General features: G+C 45.8%; 1 protein-coding gene across 2 annotated transcripts in view; it reads left to right on the top strand.

The window, feature by feature from the left end:
* ZC3H6 (zinc finger CCCH-type containing 6) overlaps window positions 1-17,205 on the top strand; it is a 361,631-nt gene that overhangs the window by 89,392 nt on the left and 255,034 nt on the right. For both annotated transcript variants that reach the window (XM_086927473.1, XM_086927474.1), the window contains 2 exons: window positions 1,469-1,591; window positions 16,783-17,035. In XM_086927473.1, the coding sequence (XP_086783599.1) occupies window positions 1,469-1,591; window positions 16,783-17,035 (376 nt within the window). The remainder of the gene's footprint in view (window positions 1-1,468; window positions 1,592-16,782; window positions 17,036-17,205) is intronic.

The following is a 17,205-nucleotide window of genomic DNA, read 5'->3' as shown; positions in this document are numbered from 1 at the left end:
CATACAAATATTCCTTAAAAATCGCCTGTGTAGCAAAAATGATTTCTTTCAACTGTTTACAAGAAATGCACCAGGGCTGAATCCAGCCCTGAGTAAGAAAAACATTTGTAAACTGGTTTTATTGCATTTACTTAAAACTTCCCATTGAGCTCAATGTTATAATTGTGTTTAACTTGAGTTGGGTATTGCAAAAACTGTATCAAAATGCATTTAGAAGTCTATTGCTAGTTGAAAGTATTCAATTGCAACATCTCATTCTGAGAAAGTATTTTTATACCTACTTGTGGTTCTAAAATAAAACAATATATTTTTATATACAGAACAATTGGCCTAGAGTTCAGTTCTTGAGTGTGTGAGACCATTTGCTGACTGAGTGTGTACAACATATGCTTTACACTGTCCTCTGATACTGCCTTACTGCTCGACCAAGCTACCACTTTAGAGAGTAAGGTTATATCTAACTTTAGCCTCTGCCAAACCTCTGGGGACTGTGGACTCTGTGCACACTGTACCTTACTTTGGTGCAGTATATACAGAGCCACTTTCTTACATTTATGTATTAACTTTTTCAAATGTACCCTATTTAAAAAAACTAAAAACTCCAGAAATGCGTAAAACCCAGCCTCACAAAGGCTCTAGCGCATAATTATATAAGTACATTTATAAGATTTTTACTGTTTATGTTCATTATGTATATACACTAAGAAGAAAATGGGTCCCAGGATTCCCTCACAGCAGACGCAATTCTTATGTTTGAGTTCAGTGACTATCCCTACGATGCAGAACTATGATTGCAAGGAGGTAACATTTTCTATTAGCTTACCCATCATTAAAATTAGGCAAAAACAAGACTCAAAATCGGGGCGGGCTAGTTTGATGAAAAAACACAGCAAACCACAACACATCGTTCAAAACAAAATTCAGTTTTCAAATAAAAATTGGAGAAGCCACTAATCAAAATTATTGGCTAACTCTCATCTGCCTAATAATACAGCAATGTGTAATCTACATACTGGTGTGTGTTTTACACCTCTCTAGTTACCATGAGTCTTGGACTATAGGAACATGGCAAAACAGAATGGTGTAGTTTTGTAGCCTGATAGACTTTATGATTATAAAATTGCAAAGGAGCTTCGATAGTGTACGTGGAAGGACCGGACATTCTGCTACAGAAGGTTTTATTTTGGTAGACTGGAGGCTTGGGAGGGGCTCAGTTCAGATTTGGATGGTCTGATATGACTATATTTTTTACCATATGCAATTTTAATGTTTTATATCAAATAAATAAAGCTTATGATTCTGGAGAAATCAAAGAAGACAAACATGAGACGTGGGCTCTAGTATTGAACTCAATAATGACACACATGCTGAAATCACATAATTTTGTAAGCACATTTGTTACATTGCTGCATTTATCATATGTTTTTAAAAGACGCTTTCATTATTAAAATTTTACTTTATTTTTCAGCATAATTCCCCTTCAAGTGACAACAGCTCAGACTACAGTTATGACTCTGATGTTGACCATTCTGAAAGATCACACAAAAAACCATCTTCAATGTACAGAGATTATGATACTCCGTTTATGCAGGTACGTCTTCAAATATTGTAGTGAATATGCCCATCTATATTAGCTTATACCATCTTAGGTTCCCTTACTGTTTGTGTGCTTTGTGGGCTATGAAAATCCTTATTGTTAATCTGTTCATATGCTACAGGTGGTATGCAGCTATTCTATGTTATCATGTAATACATTTTTTTCTGATTTTAATTTTTCCTCAGTGGGCTTTGTTACCTTACATCATTTGCTTGTTATATTAAGTGGCAGAGATCTACAATGTGCACTGCTCTTTAGTGCGCTCTTTGACCGCACTGTCTCCCCAGTTGGCCAACACTAGGGAGGGTTAGAAAGGCCCCTCTGGTGCACCAGAGGGTTTCCTTTGTCCCTCAAGACTCAGGCTGCTCAAGAAGAGCTTTCTGATCAGCATGAGCATATTCTTAGGTTTGTACTGATGATCAGGGTGTGCTGACGTCAGTACATTCCAACTAGCCAAAGGACTTGTTGCACTTTCACTTAATCAGTGCTCGGGCATATCTTAGCCCTCCGAGCACTGATCCTTTTGGAAAGGGAAGAATCTCCCCTTTCTGTGGTACCTTTGCCCAGTGGATCGCTGCTTGCGGCCTGCAACAGAACATCGGTCTCCAATTCGTAATACACCAACTAACCATGAGAGTTAGCTGGAGCGGCCCTTTAAGCAAGGGCTTGTGCTTTAGCCTTTCTGCCTCTCCGGGTGCAGATGGGGCAAGGACTGAGATGGGAGCAGGGGGGGGGGGGGGGGGGGGGGGCAAGCCCACAAGACCCCAATAGACACATGGTAACAGTCTTTTTAACCCCCGCCCCAGAATGGGGTGGCAGGAGGATGCGGGTGGTTACCCCAGTCTAACACCCCACCCTTCCCCCCCAGGGGCATAATGCCCATTATACACAATATATAACAACAAGGGGTGGTGATGGACAGAGTCTCTGAATTAAGCAGAATACTCTCACCCAGTCAAGAGATCAGGGCTAGATCCACCACCGTTTTTTAGCTCACTGCACCATCCCAGCTCAGAACCTGGCTATATGCAAATTAGTCTGTTCCTGTCCCAGTGCATGATGGGAACAGGGCAAACCAAAGTACCAAGCCAATTCTTACACTGGGAAAGGAAACAAGCTTCCGGGGACCGGTTTCTGGCATTTCACCCATCGTCGGCCCGGCTTGCTTGAATCCTGATGGTGCAATGAGCAAGGGACTCACATCTGAGTATACCCTTCCAGGCTTAGGGTGGACAAAATATTTAACAATAAGGGGTGGTGATGGACAGAGTCTCTGAATTAAGCAGAATACTCTCACCCAGTCAAGAGATCAGGGCTAGATCCACCACCGTTTTTTTAGCTCACTGCACCATCCCAGCTCAGAACCTGGCTATATGCAAATTAGTCTGTTCCTGTCCCAGTGCATGATGGGAACAGGGCAAACCAAACTACCAAGCCAATTCTTACACTGGGAAGGAAACAAGCTTCCGGGGACCGGTTTCTGGCATTTCAGCCGTCGTCGGCCCGGCTTGCTTGAATCCTGATGGTGCAATGAGCAAGGGACTCACATCTGAGTATACCCTTCCACGCTTAGGGTGGACAAAATATTTAACAACAAGGGGTAAGAGTGGTCTGCTTAATTCAGACACTCTTTTCATCACCACCCTCTTTTCTGAATCGTTTTTGGCCACTATAGGTGTGGCAGGGTATACTCAGACATGAGTCCCTTTCTCACTGCACCATCAGGATTCAAGCAAGCCGGGCAGAAGACGGCTGAAATGCCAGAAACCGGTCCCCGGTAGCTTGTCTCCTTTCTGGTGAAGAATTGGCTTGGTAGTTTAGTCTGCCCTGCTCCCATGATGCACTGGGCCAGGGACAGACTGATTTGCATATAGCCAGGTTCTGAGCTGGGATGGTGCAGTGAGATAAATAGCGGTGATGGATCAAGCCCTGATCTTTGGACTGGGTGAGAGTGGTCTGCTTAATTCAGACACTCTGTTCATCACCACCCCCTTTTCTGAATAGTTTTTGGCCACTATAGGTGTGGCAGGGTATACTCGGACATGAGTCCCTTTCTCACTGCACCATCAGGATTCAAGCAAGCCGGGCCGAAGACGGCTGAAATGCCAGAAACCGGTCCCCGGTAGCTTGTCTCCTTTCTGGTGAAGAATTGGCTTGGTAGTTTAGTCTGCCCTGTTCCCATGATGCACTGGGCCAGGGACAGACTGATTTGCATATAGTCAGGTTCTGAGCTGGGATGGTGCAGTGAGATAAATAACGGTGATGGATCAAGCCCTGATCTTTGGACTGGGTAAGAGTGGTCTGCTTAATTCAGACAGTCTGTTCATCACCACCCCCTTTTCTAAATCATTATACACAATGGCAAATTCCCCCAAAAATAAACATATGTAGTGGAGGTTTGGCCATGCACCAACCCAGAAAGGGCACAGACGGATGGGGCTGATTACCTCCCAATCTGCTCCCCTGGGGGCATAAAATCCTGGACTACAAGGGAAAAAACATAGGGTAGGGGCTGGCTACCATGGGCATCATGGCGATGCCCCGTACTGCACAACACGGCTCAATAGCCTTTCTGACCCCTCCACCCCATCCCAGCCCCCCCACCATCTTTGGAGTTGAATGGTGAAATTGCTGGCACATTGCTTTCTCCAAGGGCAGAAAGCCCACCAGACAAGTGTGACTACATTCGTGCAGTATTGGTTTGGGGGGGGGGGGGGGCACTTCGTCATGGGTCTGTGTTCTCCCCATTCCGCGGCCCAATAGACTTTACTAGATAATTTTTTTGGGGGTTTTTGCATACATTGAGTTATAGCCATTATATCAATAGATGCAGAAATAAAAAGGGCATCTGCATCTGGTAGTTGCATCACACTGGCGATCCACTGGATTGGAAATCACATGGAAGAATTATAAAACAAAAGATAATAAACACATTTGATATGAAAGCAACACATAGTGCCCAGAGACATGGTTAATCTGTTTGGTTAACCTGGGCTAATTAAATAGGAAGCTGACTCATTATAGCGTAGAACAATCACATAAAGATAATGGCAAAGGTTGTGTGACCTATCACGGTAGTCTGGCGTTCTCTTTGTGGGTATAGCAAGGTTTATATTCCTGTGAAGAAGGGTAATGATCCCCCAGTGACAGCGACTCCAAATAATTCAGGGGAGATTTGATGAGGTAGGAAAGATGACTAAATGGGAGGGGGATGGAGGGAGAACTGTGGGAGTGGAGGGGGAGAGAGGGAATAAACCAATAAAGAGCACAAGCAATAGAAACGGAGCATATTCAAGCATATGTAGTGTTAGTGGCGGGGCTGAGGAATGACGTGGATAGCAAATCCGACTCTCACTTTGCGATTCTTTCTTATAGAAAAGATGTGTAGGGCCATGACCATCCAAGAGTTCGGTGTCTTCAGGTTAGTAATAGTAGCCAGTGTGGAGTTAATGGCACAACAGTAGCCAGCTATGTGTGAACATGACCAGAGCATGTTCTGGAGGTCAGCCATAGGAGCCTGTCTAGGGCCCAATAAACTTTGTCCCTGACCCCAACCATAAAGGGGGGATGGTTAAAGGTATTCACTCCCAATCTAGAAATGAATGGACCAAACCGAGGGCAATGGGAGTTCGCTCGCAAGTACTCCAATTGACCTTGGTTTGATCTGTGCTGGTCATGGGCTCTAAGCCCAGTCAACCAAATGGCGCAGCATTATCATCAACATAAGTGAGGTAATGGTGTGTAGTAGCAATTTTGTGGTTTCCCCCTGCTTCTATAAGTATCCATCAAAGAACTGCAAGGAAAATGCATGATTTCAGGCAAGTTTGAAGTTTGCAGGGCACTGTTGGTAAGAAAGCTCATGGGATCAACGCATGGCACACCTCCCTCGAATTACTTGGTTGTCTAGTTTTCAAATATATCTGTGGGTTGTATGTTTGGGGGGGGTCTCCACAGCACTGCCCCATGTACCACAGCCACCCCTATTGCTTATCTCTCAATGTAGTGCTTTAGCGCCTTTTGTGTGAAGCTCTCTTGGCCCAACCACAAATTGGGTACCGTTCTTATACTGAAGAACCAGGTTTTAGAACCCTGCAGTGCCAGGGGAAACGCCCGAAGTCTTCGGGTTCACCTGTCTTAGAATACAGAGACACAGGATACTTCTCGGTGACGTCAAAGACCAAGTTTATTGGCTGCAACCAGGAACAGAGGTCTAGGAAGCACAACACGGGTGGTTCGCTAGAGACTGAACAAATTCATAGAGCGGAACATCGTCTTTTATGCTAAAAAATCACATTCCTGGCTAGCATCAGTTACATACAAACTGACCAATCAGATGATGACATATCGCATGACGACAAACCCACTTTCCGTCGTCCAGCCCACCAGAAATGACTAGGCGAAATCCAACATTCCTGCTCGAACAGGCCGGACGGACCCATAATAAAAGACTTCAACCCATATCAGTAATTAAGCCATAATGGAAGGAACAGAAGCAGATGAGAAGCAAGATAGAAGGGTGTGTGCATGTACCATAAACTCAGCAAAGTCCTGCTCTTTGATCTCTATCTGACCAGCTGCCTAACAAGGAACTGGCTCAAGGAGGTTAGCCTCGGGCAAGGGAGTCAGCTCGTTCAGGTCACACAAAAGTCAGCTAAAGGTGTACTTGTCCTAAAGACTCATTCGGCCGTAGCCATCGGCCTATGTGAGCGCAACCACAAAATGGCTGCCGTACACAAAATGGAACCCGAAGGTTCGAACGAAATCCCTGAATACGTAGTGTTCCCATTGATCGATTGACAAAAACACTCGTACATACCGCACTCGTCATTTGCGGTCCGCTGATACCAAAATCGTCATTATCCGACGACCTTTATTGAACGGGTTCAAAACCACGTAACCTCAATCCGGGGAGATGTTGCAGCCCAGGGTGGTAGGAAATTTGTGGCTCTCCACAGATTTCAGAACTTTCATAGTCAAAGTTTGAGGTTTGCAAGGGTTTTTGGGTAAGATAAACCTGGTGAGAAGCACGGAAGTCGCCCAACCCTGGTTTCGCCCAAGTGTCTAGTTTTAAAAAATTTGCACGTTGCCATGCTTCCCTATGTGCCGGGTGAGCTTGGACCCAAATTCCACAGCTTCACACTTTACAAAAAATGAGCCGGTTTTTAGTAGAAAAATGTGATGTATTTATGTTGCACTTTGGGCTGTTGCCTGTCGTGGTCACTAGACCTAACCACATAAGTGAGGTACCATTTTTATTAGGAGACTTGGGAGAATGTTTGGTGGGAGGAAGTTTGTGGTTCCCCACAAATTCCAGAACTTTACATCACAGAAATGTGAGGAAAATGTGTTTTTCTTGTTTGCAAGAGATTTTTTCCACAAATGTTCAAGTTTGCTAAGTTTCTCTGGGTGCCAGCTCAGCTAGAGCCCAAAATCTTTGCCACAGCTACCCACTTTACAAAAATAATTCACTTTTGAGTGACAAATGTAATTTATCCATGCTCCATTTTGGGCTGCTTCCTTTCGCAGGGACTAGACCTACCCACACAAGTGAGGTACCATTTTTTGGGGAGACCTCTGGTAAGGCTGGTTGGAAGGAAGTGTGTGCCTCCCTACAAACTCCCAAAAAACACAGTTGATGGACAGAATGCAGAACAATGTCTTACATGTACCCCAGTACAAAGATCTGGGCCTAAATTCATTGTTTTTTTGTACTCCACACCACCCTAGGTCAGACAATGGCTATATGCAAATCAGCCTTGACCCTGTGCCTCATGGGAACAGTCCAGCCCGAACTACCAAGCCATGTCTTTCCTGGACGGGAATCAAGCATCCAAGGACCGGTTTCTGGCTATCACAGAAGTGAGGTACCATTTTTTGGGGAGACCTCTGGTAAGGCTGGTTGGAAGGAAGTTTGTGCCTCCCTACAAACTCCAGCACTTTCCATCACAGAAATTTGAGGATTTTTTTTGTCAGCTTGAAGTTTGCAAGGGATTCTGGGTGTAAAAACAAAACAAAAAAACCTGGTGAGAGCCACACTAGTCACCCCAACCTGGATTCCCCCAGGAGTCCAATTTTCAACATGTGGAATTTGCTGGGTTTCCCTAGATGTCGGCTGATGTAGGGCCCAAAATCCACAGCTTTCAGTGGAAAAATGTGATATGTCATACTGCGTTTTGGGCTGTTTCCTGTCATGGCACTAGGTCTAGCCACACAAGAAAAGTACCATTTTTATCGGAAAACATGTGAGAGCTTAGAATAGTGGAACCTTTGTTATTATCAATTGGATTTCAATGCTTCTGTGTCTTCAAAATGTGAGCCAGTGTGTAAGAAAGAAGACATTGTGAAAAATACCCTCAAAATCATATGCTAGTACAGGTAACCACAAATTCAGAAATTTACAAATAACCGCTTCTTCTAGACTCCATATCTTGCCCCCATTTCAGAAATGCATAGGTTTCCTTAATGCCTATTTTTCATTCTACGTCTTTCACCTTATGAATTGGTCTATACTCTGTACACAAAGAACCACCATTGTACGGTGCAGCTCTGTTGTTGGCTATGGGTACCTTGCAGAGCCTACAAACCCTCTATATCCCCACAACCAGAAGGGTATAGTGGACATAATGGTATATTACTTTTATAAATTGTCCATTGTGACAAAATGTTACAGAAGAAAACGTTGTCACAAATGGCCGTTTTATTTTCCTATTTATTTTAATATTTCTTTATTTCAACAGTTTCTTTGGGAAAACCATGGTGACCCCATGCTGAATTCAGAATTGTCTACTTTTCAGAAATCTATAGCTTTCCTGGATCACTTGTGTGCTTCACACTGGTTTCCACAACAAACAAAGTAGGTTGAGAGCACAAAAATAGGAAAATTGGCTGCCTCTTTAAAAAATGCTATAACTGTGGTATAATTTTTTTAGTTTTTTTTGTCAGTTCTGCGTGTTCCTGAAAGCTTGGAAAATGGTGACTTTAGCACAGCAAACCAATCGTTGATGCCATTTTTAGGGGAAACAACTGACACTTTTATTCGGAGCACTTTTTTCCAAAGAACTCAACATTTAGCTATATTTTGCCTATTTCCTCGGTTCCCTCCGGGGGAAGCCACAAACCCAGGTTACCTTTAGAATTCCCAGGATGTTGGGAAAAAATTACACAAATTTGGTGTGGATGCCTCATGTGGAAAAAAAGTTGTGCAGCCCTAAGTGCAAACCTCCCCAAACAGCCAAAAAAGGCCTCTGCACTAAGGGTGTTCTTTGGGCGTTGTAAGGGGCTAATCTAATTGTATTTTTGTTGCACTTGTTTAAGTTTTGAAAAACACAAATTAAAAGTTAAAAATGTAATGCAACAGGGGATCTTCACACATTATTGGGCTGCATATAAAGACTCCGATATTAAACTTTGCAAGGTTGTAAACGTTTACACTCTACTGATTTATATTGGTTACCTATATAGTTATAGGTAGGTAACTGTGAATAACAAGGATGCTCTCCTCCCAAGCCCCCCCCCCCCTAAAAAAAAGAAATACCTGGCCTTTTGCCACATACCCTCCACCGCCATCTCAAAAATGACTCCCTAGCTCATCTCCAAATTTAAATACAGATACCAGGACTCCTGCCACCCATCCACACCACCGGCTGCATTTGACGCCTGTAGCCCACCTCATTAAACATAGTGGACAAAAGAATACCTGGCGTTCCTCCACTCACCCCCACGTTTCTGTTATACCCTCTCCCAACTAATGCATAAACCGAAACAAAGCATATCTAAAAATACAGCAACTGCTTTATTTTCTTGGCGAACGTGCTGCATCACACCAAACACAGTCCGAATATTATAAGTCAAATTTCTGGAGGGGATGAATCCCACCTGTTCCAGCACAACAAGGATGTGCAACGCTAATGCCAATCTAATAGCCAAGATTTTAGCGAACAGTTTTGTGTCAACATTAAGGAGCGACAATGGGCGAAATAAACTGCACTCATCTAGAGCCTTATCCGGTATACGAATGGTGACCAACATAGCCTCTCTCATTGTAGGGGGCATCATTCCTGACTCACATATATCAGCAAACAAAGCCGCAAGATGGGGAAGTAACTGCTCCAAGAATGTCTTATAGAAGGCAACAGTTAGCCCATCAGTCCCAGGCGCACTGCTAGCTTTCATGCCGCCCAAGGACTCCATAATTTAATCCTTTTCTATTGGATGGCTCAAGAGGTCCCAGTGTGCGTCCGGAAGGAAGGGCAGCTGAATGAACTCAAGATATTCACTAATTTGCTCCTCCGTTCCCTCTGATCTAGATCTATATAGTTCCACGTAATACTGCCGGAAACGTTCAGCCACATCCTCTTAGGTTGTCAAAGGTTCACCATTGTCCGACTTAATCTCCAAAATTATAGTCTTACCCGGTCTAGCCTTCATCAATCGGGCCAAGACAGATCCCGATCTCTCGCCCTCCCCGTAAGTACGCGCCGTGGCATACTTTCCCATATGCTGCAGCTCGCGATCTGCCGCTTCCTGGTATTCCTCCAGCAGCTCCTTGATCTCACCGGCTACAGCCTCAGCGTCGCCTTAGACACGTCGCTGATCCAGGCCTTTCAGTCTGCCCTCCAATTCAGTCAGAGTTTGCCTAATCGCTTTGAGCACCCCAGAGTGTTTTGACATGGCTACGCCCCTAATATACACTTTAAAAGCTTCCCAGATCGTTTGAAAACTATCAACAGAGCCAATGTTAGCAGTGAAGAAGGTGTCTATCGCAACCGCTATCTCCTCTCGAAACAACGGGTCGAGAAGGGAAAAGGGAGGGAACCTCCAAGTGAATGGTGGGATTCTCCTCCCGGGCAAATCCAGACCAATAGCAGCGGCGAATGATCTGAGAGCGTGCGCGGCAACACCCTTTACTGCTTGGCCAGTCTACTCCGAGGACCTGAGGCCAACCAATAGTCAATCCGTGTGTGAAGATTGTGGAATGCAGAGTAATGTGTGTAACCACCTCTCTCTCCGCTTCTCATCCATCAAATGTCACTCAAATCCAAACATACCATGACTTCTTCAAGCTTTCTCGCAGCAGCAGTTAGGCCCCTGGGGGGGCCAGCGGACCTATCCAAATCGGGATCCCTGACCAAGTTAAAATCACCTCCCCAGAGGAGATTTTTACCGTGATTCAGTCTACCGTGCTCCCCTTCGGCCATGAAATGAAATGAAATTAGATTTATAAAGCGCATGGCTGCCCGGGAGCATCCCAGCGCTATAGAACAAGGAACAGCTGTGTTGGGAAACAGCCACTTAGGAGTCCTGGGGAAACAGGAACGTCTTCAGAAGCTTTCCGAACCTTGGATAACTTGGTTCAATACAGAGTCTGACAGGGAGGGCGTTCCACAAAGTAGCCGCATTAACTGAGAATCGACGTCCCCCTGTTTGAGCCTTTTTGACTCTCTGAATTTTGGCTAGATTTCCGTGAGCAGAAAGAAGAGTCCTAGTAGCCTTATAGGGGTAGATGAGACTTCCTAGGATAGGGGGCCCCTTCCCCTGTAATGCCTTATGAACGATGCAGTGAGACTTGAATTTAATTCTCTCCCGTACTGGCAGCCAATGAAGGGCTCTGAGAGAGGGCTTGGCTGAAGATCTAGGGGACGTGCTGGTAAGCAGCCTGGCTGCCGAGTTCTGGACACGGAGAGTATTGATGGTAGCTTCCGGGGCGGCTAGAAAGAGGGCCTTGCTAAAATCCAACCTGGACAGAATTAGACCTTGGACCAGCAGCTTCCTAGAATGAGGTGGTAATAAAGGGAGGATCTTCCTGGCAGATCGGAGTAAACGGAAGCAGATGCCCACCGTTTTTTTCGCCTGGGTCTTGAATGAGAGGTCTTGCTCGAGCCATACCCCCAGGCTCTTTAGCTCATTTTTAGGGTTGGGAAAGTCCCCCAAGCAAGCTGGCCAAATAGTGCTGGGTAAAGATGTTATATGATGCCCAAGGAGCATCAGCTCTGTCTTTGCTCCATTCAATTTAAGACGCGCAAGGGTACTGCTACGCAAAACTTTCCGGATCCAGTCTGACGCCTGGGGATATTCTAAGGAAAGGAATCTAATACGAACTACTGTTTCTTACACATATATTGTTACCGAAGGTAAGTAACTTGTTCTTTAAGTCACTACTACACTTGTCCCTATCTGTGGACTACGCATATCATGTTTGCTGTTTTCTTTTGGAAACTAATAAATACATTTTTTTTAAATCCATTTAAAAAAAAGACTGAATTCAAACTGTGAGCCATGCTGACTGCAGTGTAGACGTATGGAACGAAAGAATACATTTTCGAAATATGTAGGTTTCAGGGACTTTATAGTTAGTTGCATACTGGACTCTGAAATGAAAGAATCAAGACTGAATTTGAATTGTGAGCCCTGCTAACTACAGTGTAGGCCGGAGGCAGCGGTAAGTAAGGGCCCACAGGCATGTGGCGTTGAGTTACACAGTTAGTGGCACCTGAAGCACTCAGCGTGTGCACAGCCAGCGATGATGCTTGGTCTGGCTGGGCCGCTCTGGAAGCAATGTCTGTTGCCTACTGGACTCTGCAATTAATGAATCAAGACTCAATTTTAATTGTGCTGCTGACCGCAGTGTAGGCCTGAGGCAGCGGTTAGCAAGGGCCCACAGCCACGTGGCGTTGACTTGAGCTTCACAGTTAGTGGTACTTGAAGCTCTCAACATGTGCGCACCCATCGATGATGCGTGGTCTTGGCGGGCCACACTGGTAGCAATGTCTGTTACCTACTGGAATGCGTCATCTGCAATCGCGACTATCAGAATTGTCAGCCCTGCTGACCGCAGTGTAGGCCGGAGGCAGCGGTAAGCAAGGGTCAACAGCCATGAGGCGTTCTCTTGAGCTGCACAGAGTTAGTGGCACCTGAAGCAGTCAGCCTGTGCACAGCCAGATGATGCGTTGTCCGGGCGGGCTGCACTGGGAGCAATGTCTTTTGCCTAATGAATTCTGCCTCAATAAGGCTACGTGGCAGTGACTTGTGGTGCACTGAGTTAGTGGCACCTGAAGCACTCTGCGTGTGCACAGCCAGCGATGATGCGTGGTCCAGGTCACTCTCCTTGGCAGCCCCGCGGCATCTGCGCCGCCCTCGAAGTAAGCCAGCCCTCCGTGGTAGGGTTCGCGCCCTCTCTGAGCCCGTTTTTTGCCTAAATATTTCCATTTATTGTACTGTGCTTGTCACTTGTTTTCTTGTGAGCCTGCATTATTTGTAATTGTGTCTGATACCGTTTTCTGAGGTCTTTTCTCAGTGTGCCTTCTCATTGTGTTCTTGTATTCCTGCCGTTTTTTTCACCCCGCTCCCGCCTCTTAGCTGCTCGCCCCCCCCCTACAAATGCCGACGCGCCTAAGGCAAGCCCGTCGCCCCGTGCCTGGACCGCGCCCAGCGCCAGACCCCCTGGCCCCGCGACCTCCAAAGGACCCGACACCGCTTCGACGCAAAAACCCTCCAGGCACTCCACTCCGGCTGAAATTCCACCTGCTTCCAGGCCACCCCGAAGCTCACCCACGGACCATTCACCTGTGAAAGCTGCAACTACACCAACCAGCGCACGCAAGCACGGCCCGCCCATCCCAACACTGCACGCCACGACCGCCTCAGCTGCATGTTGCTCAACACCCACTCAGTCCACAAGCACACCATCGAACTCTGGGACCTGCTTGACGACTCTGCCCTGGATATCGCCTTCCTGACGGAGACCTGGCTGAATACCTCCTCAGCACCGGACATAGCCACAGCCATCCCATATGGCTACAAGATCACATGCAGGGACCGGAACAACAACAAACCAGGAGGAGGAATCGCCATCATTCCTGCAATGCGGATATTGTTTCTGCGAGACCGCGCTTCCAAATCTTCCGCTTTGGATGCCGTTTGTCGCAGCAGTCTTTCGAATTTATCAATACGTTGGGTATTGGTGGAGCGCAAATCTTCTACATCCGATATGCGTTGCTCTCCGGAAGATCTTCGAGCGTCCTGCTGGTCGATGGGTTCATGCATAGTTTCCAGCCTGAAGACAATGTCATCCAGGCGAGCATCTACTGCGTTAAATCCAGCCCTTAACTCTGTAGGAATAGTGGCGGTTCCCACCTGCGGCTCAGCACCCAACTCCCCGGCATCGCGGGCACCAGCCTCTCGCTGATCATCTTCACCACACTTTGGAGTTTTTGTGGAGTTGAACGATAATGGGCACTGCCGTGGATCTGAGCGGCCCATGATGCTAATTACTTGCAGCACTGTCTGCTCCTTATACTGCCGAATATTACTGCCAAGTGTCGAGTAGATGGAGCGCTCCCTTTAGCCCTTCAGCATTACAGGGAGAATGGCCCTAGCGCATAATCTAGAGCAGGGCAAATTAATCTAGGCCAGTAGTTTGTTATATGTGAGTGGGGTGGCCGCTGCCTCTATCCGTGTAGTCACGGCAGGAGACTTACTCCTGCTTCGGTCACAGCAGGGCCATCAAGCCGGGAGAAATAACACTGGGGCACCTTCCTACCTCACCACAGCCCCAGCTGCGTCTGGGAATGTTCGTCCCACTGCTCCGGGCGTCCACAAGTGCTATTGTTGTTGCAGGCTGGCCGCATTGGGTCTCAAGTTTGGTGACGACGTCAGACAGTGCGCGCCCGTCCTCAGGCGCGCCCGCTGCCCCCGCCGCTTCGTGGCCTCCGAGCGCGGCTCTGGGCTGCTACGGTCTATCGCTGCATGCACTGCTCATGCAGCCGCTAGAGACCCGGACTCGGGCCCCGGATGTGCCTTAGGCCATTTGAAACGTGTCCAGCCGCCTTGACTGAGAGATCACCGCCATCTGCAGGGACTGAGTCGTGTTATTGCGGTGCGAGTTCCGGAGCTTCAGGCTCTAGTGGCCTTTTGTGCTCCTCAACTTGGCCACGTCTCCCATAGTCTGACATCTTTAAGGTGTGCCTGGATTTGCATCATTACTCATTAATATTGAGGATAATGTATACCCATAAATCAGAATTGCTTGCACCATCACGTAGTAATCCTTGATGCATTTTCATATGTGCCCAGTTCCTCAGTAATCCTTAATTAATAAATTGACCTCATCTTTCTGTAATCTTTGCTGCATTTTCAGATTTTCACAGTCCTTCCCAAAAAATACATGCATGTTTGAATTCACACTCTGACGGAATAATTTAAGACATGCTGACATTTGCTCCAACACTCTTGAACACCAGCCTGTTTTGCATCATTACTCGGGTATCTTGGCTAGCAGGTCGGATTTGGATCAGAAACAATTCGCCTCAAAACCACGTGCCTTTGCTTATCTTTCCTTAAAGATCCCTTATAGTGGGTGAGGTTGGGGCTACAGACTGTATATGGATGTCCTTCACCCTCCTCAGACTAGCATTAGAGCTAGGAGTTTACAATGAGAAGCACACAAGTGAGCATGATAGGCACAGAAGCTCAAGACACAGTGGAGAGAGCATGGAAGGCGCAGGTGGCAGAGGAGCAATTGTGACTCTGGAGTTGCATGTGGTACTAGAAGAACGGTGTAGAATGGGTTGCACAGGCGCATGACCAGGCCAGCACATTGGCAGAGGCACAGGTAGGGAGACGTGATATACAGGCAGGGTGGCGCATGGGCATGATGGGATGGAGGATAAGAGCAAGTGGTGAAGGAGACTAGGGAGACACAGAGCTTTAAGATAAGTGTGGGGATGCTGGGGGGAGTTACAATGAAAGTGGATGGTGAGGCGAAGTCACAGGGTGCAGACTTCTTGCCACCGGTGGGGTGTTTGAGGCATATGCCCTCTGTCGACTCCATGGTGGCCTGGTATCTGCAGGAAGAAAGCTGGATACTATATAGTCCAGTGAGGTAGCATACAGAGCTCCACTGACACTATGGCTTCACCCTGTGTGCCGGACTCCAGACAGGTTTCCATTCTGGTAATCGACTTGGAATCTCTGATGATGACGTCCAATGCTCCTCCGAGACTAGAAAGAAGTTTGCTTCCAGCAGGGTGTGCAGGTTAAACAGGCAGAGAAAATTGGAGGTCCAAGGTTTGTTGGTTTTCCAAACTGTTAAATAAAAGGCTTTGTCAGTCAGTCACACAGCTTTATTCGATCTTTTTAAAACTGATCATAAAAGCACAAGTTATCTAAAAATTGCAACACAATATATACACATATATACACATTTAAAATAAGAATTAAACAGTTACCTTGATCCGGGTAAATTCATATAAAACGTTTATGAAAAAAGCAGTTCAGAATTTAAAATAAATTAATTCGTTGGTGCTACTAAAATGGCTCCCACCTTTTTTGCTCGTCCTAAGACAAGCTCACAAAAATGAGGAAACAGAACAGCATACAAATGGTTCCCGTAGAGTTTCTAAAAAGTACATGGCCACCCGACACTGCCTAAAATTGTGGTACCTCAGAATTGGGAGTATGAATGTTTTCCTTTCCTCTGTATAGGTCTTGCAATCTAATGCAATGTGTAGATCTGACTGTACTGCGTAGTTGTTACAGGGACAAGGTGAGATGTCTGCTAATTTATATTTATTATGGGGGTATCCCAGGAGTAGCGGGATCATGTTCATGCAGAAACGCAAAAGGATAAATCTGTGCCAGTAGCTTAAACTCCCCCAAATGAGGGACCTATTGCATTGCAAATGCTTGTTACTGTATCTGTTTGTGATAGGGAATATATAAAGCACAAACTTTCCTCCCAAGGAGAACGGTTCTTGTAGCTGTAGAAAATAAATGCCTCAGAACGGCACAGATTTAAATGGCCAAAGGCCACACTAATTTGTGATTGTGGTCAAAAAGCACAGTCTTAAGGACTTTTAATGAATAGTCCTTGGTGTTCTCCCCTTCCATCCTTCCTCATGTATGTTATTAGGCTGTGAACATCTGACACTTCTATGTGACTTTCAGTAGGAGGAGTTGGTGTGTTTAAATTACAATTAGTGTAGAGTCTTGCTTTACCAATAAATTTACAATGAAAATGGGCTGTCTAGTTGCTATTCTCTCGGATAGACGCTCAGCCACAAGATATATGGTTGGGGATTACAAATAAGTGGAGATGTGTAACAAAAGTTGTCTTTAAGATGTCTTAACTTGAGTGTATCCTTTGCAAATGACGACATATCTGATCATTACTGCTGTATCTTGTCTAGCATGGGCACTCGTCAGGACACTACGCAACTTCCCAGAAAGACCAACAAGTTAAGAAAACAAAGTCAAGGGAGTATGATGAATACAGTAACTACAGCGATGAGCAGTTTGGAAACTACTTTGAAGATGAAGAGGACGATTTTGCTGATCAGCTTAATCAATACAGACAAGCAAAAGAAACAACAAATAATGTTCCAGGACCTCCTTATACTAATCAATCAGCGAAGAAGCAGTGTATGAAAGGAGTACAACAAGGTATGTCTTGTTTATTTAATGGAGTGCAGTGAAAACCTTTTTTCTTTGATTTTCACGAGAGAATGGTATAACCTTTGACATTAACATATGTGGTTGTCCTGTGTATCTCTTACCTTGGTAGTCTCTTTTCCGGTACCTCAACCTGAATCATTTATTTTTCATCATTACAT

Source organism: Lissotriton vulgaris, chromosome 6, assembly GCF_964263255.1.
Source record: "Lissotriton vulgaris chromosome 6, aLisVul1.2, whole genome shotgun sequence".
Taxonomy (NCBI): domain Eukaryota; kingdom Metazoa; phylum Chordata; class Amphibia; order Caudata; family Salamandridae; genus Lissotriton; species Lissotriton vulgaris.
Note: the sequence above shows the minus strand (reverse complement) of the source record. Positions and strands in the feature narration are given on the sequence as shown.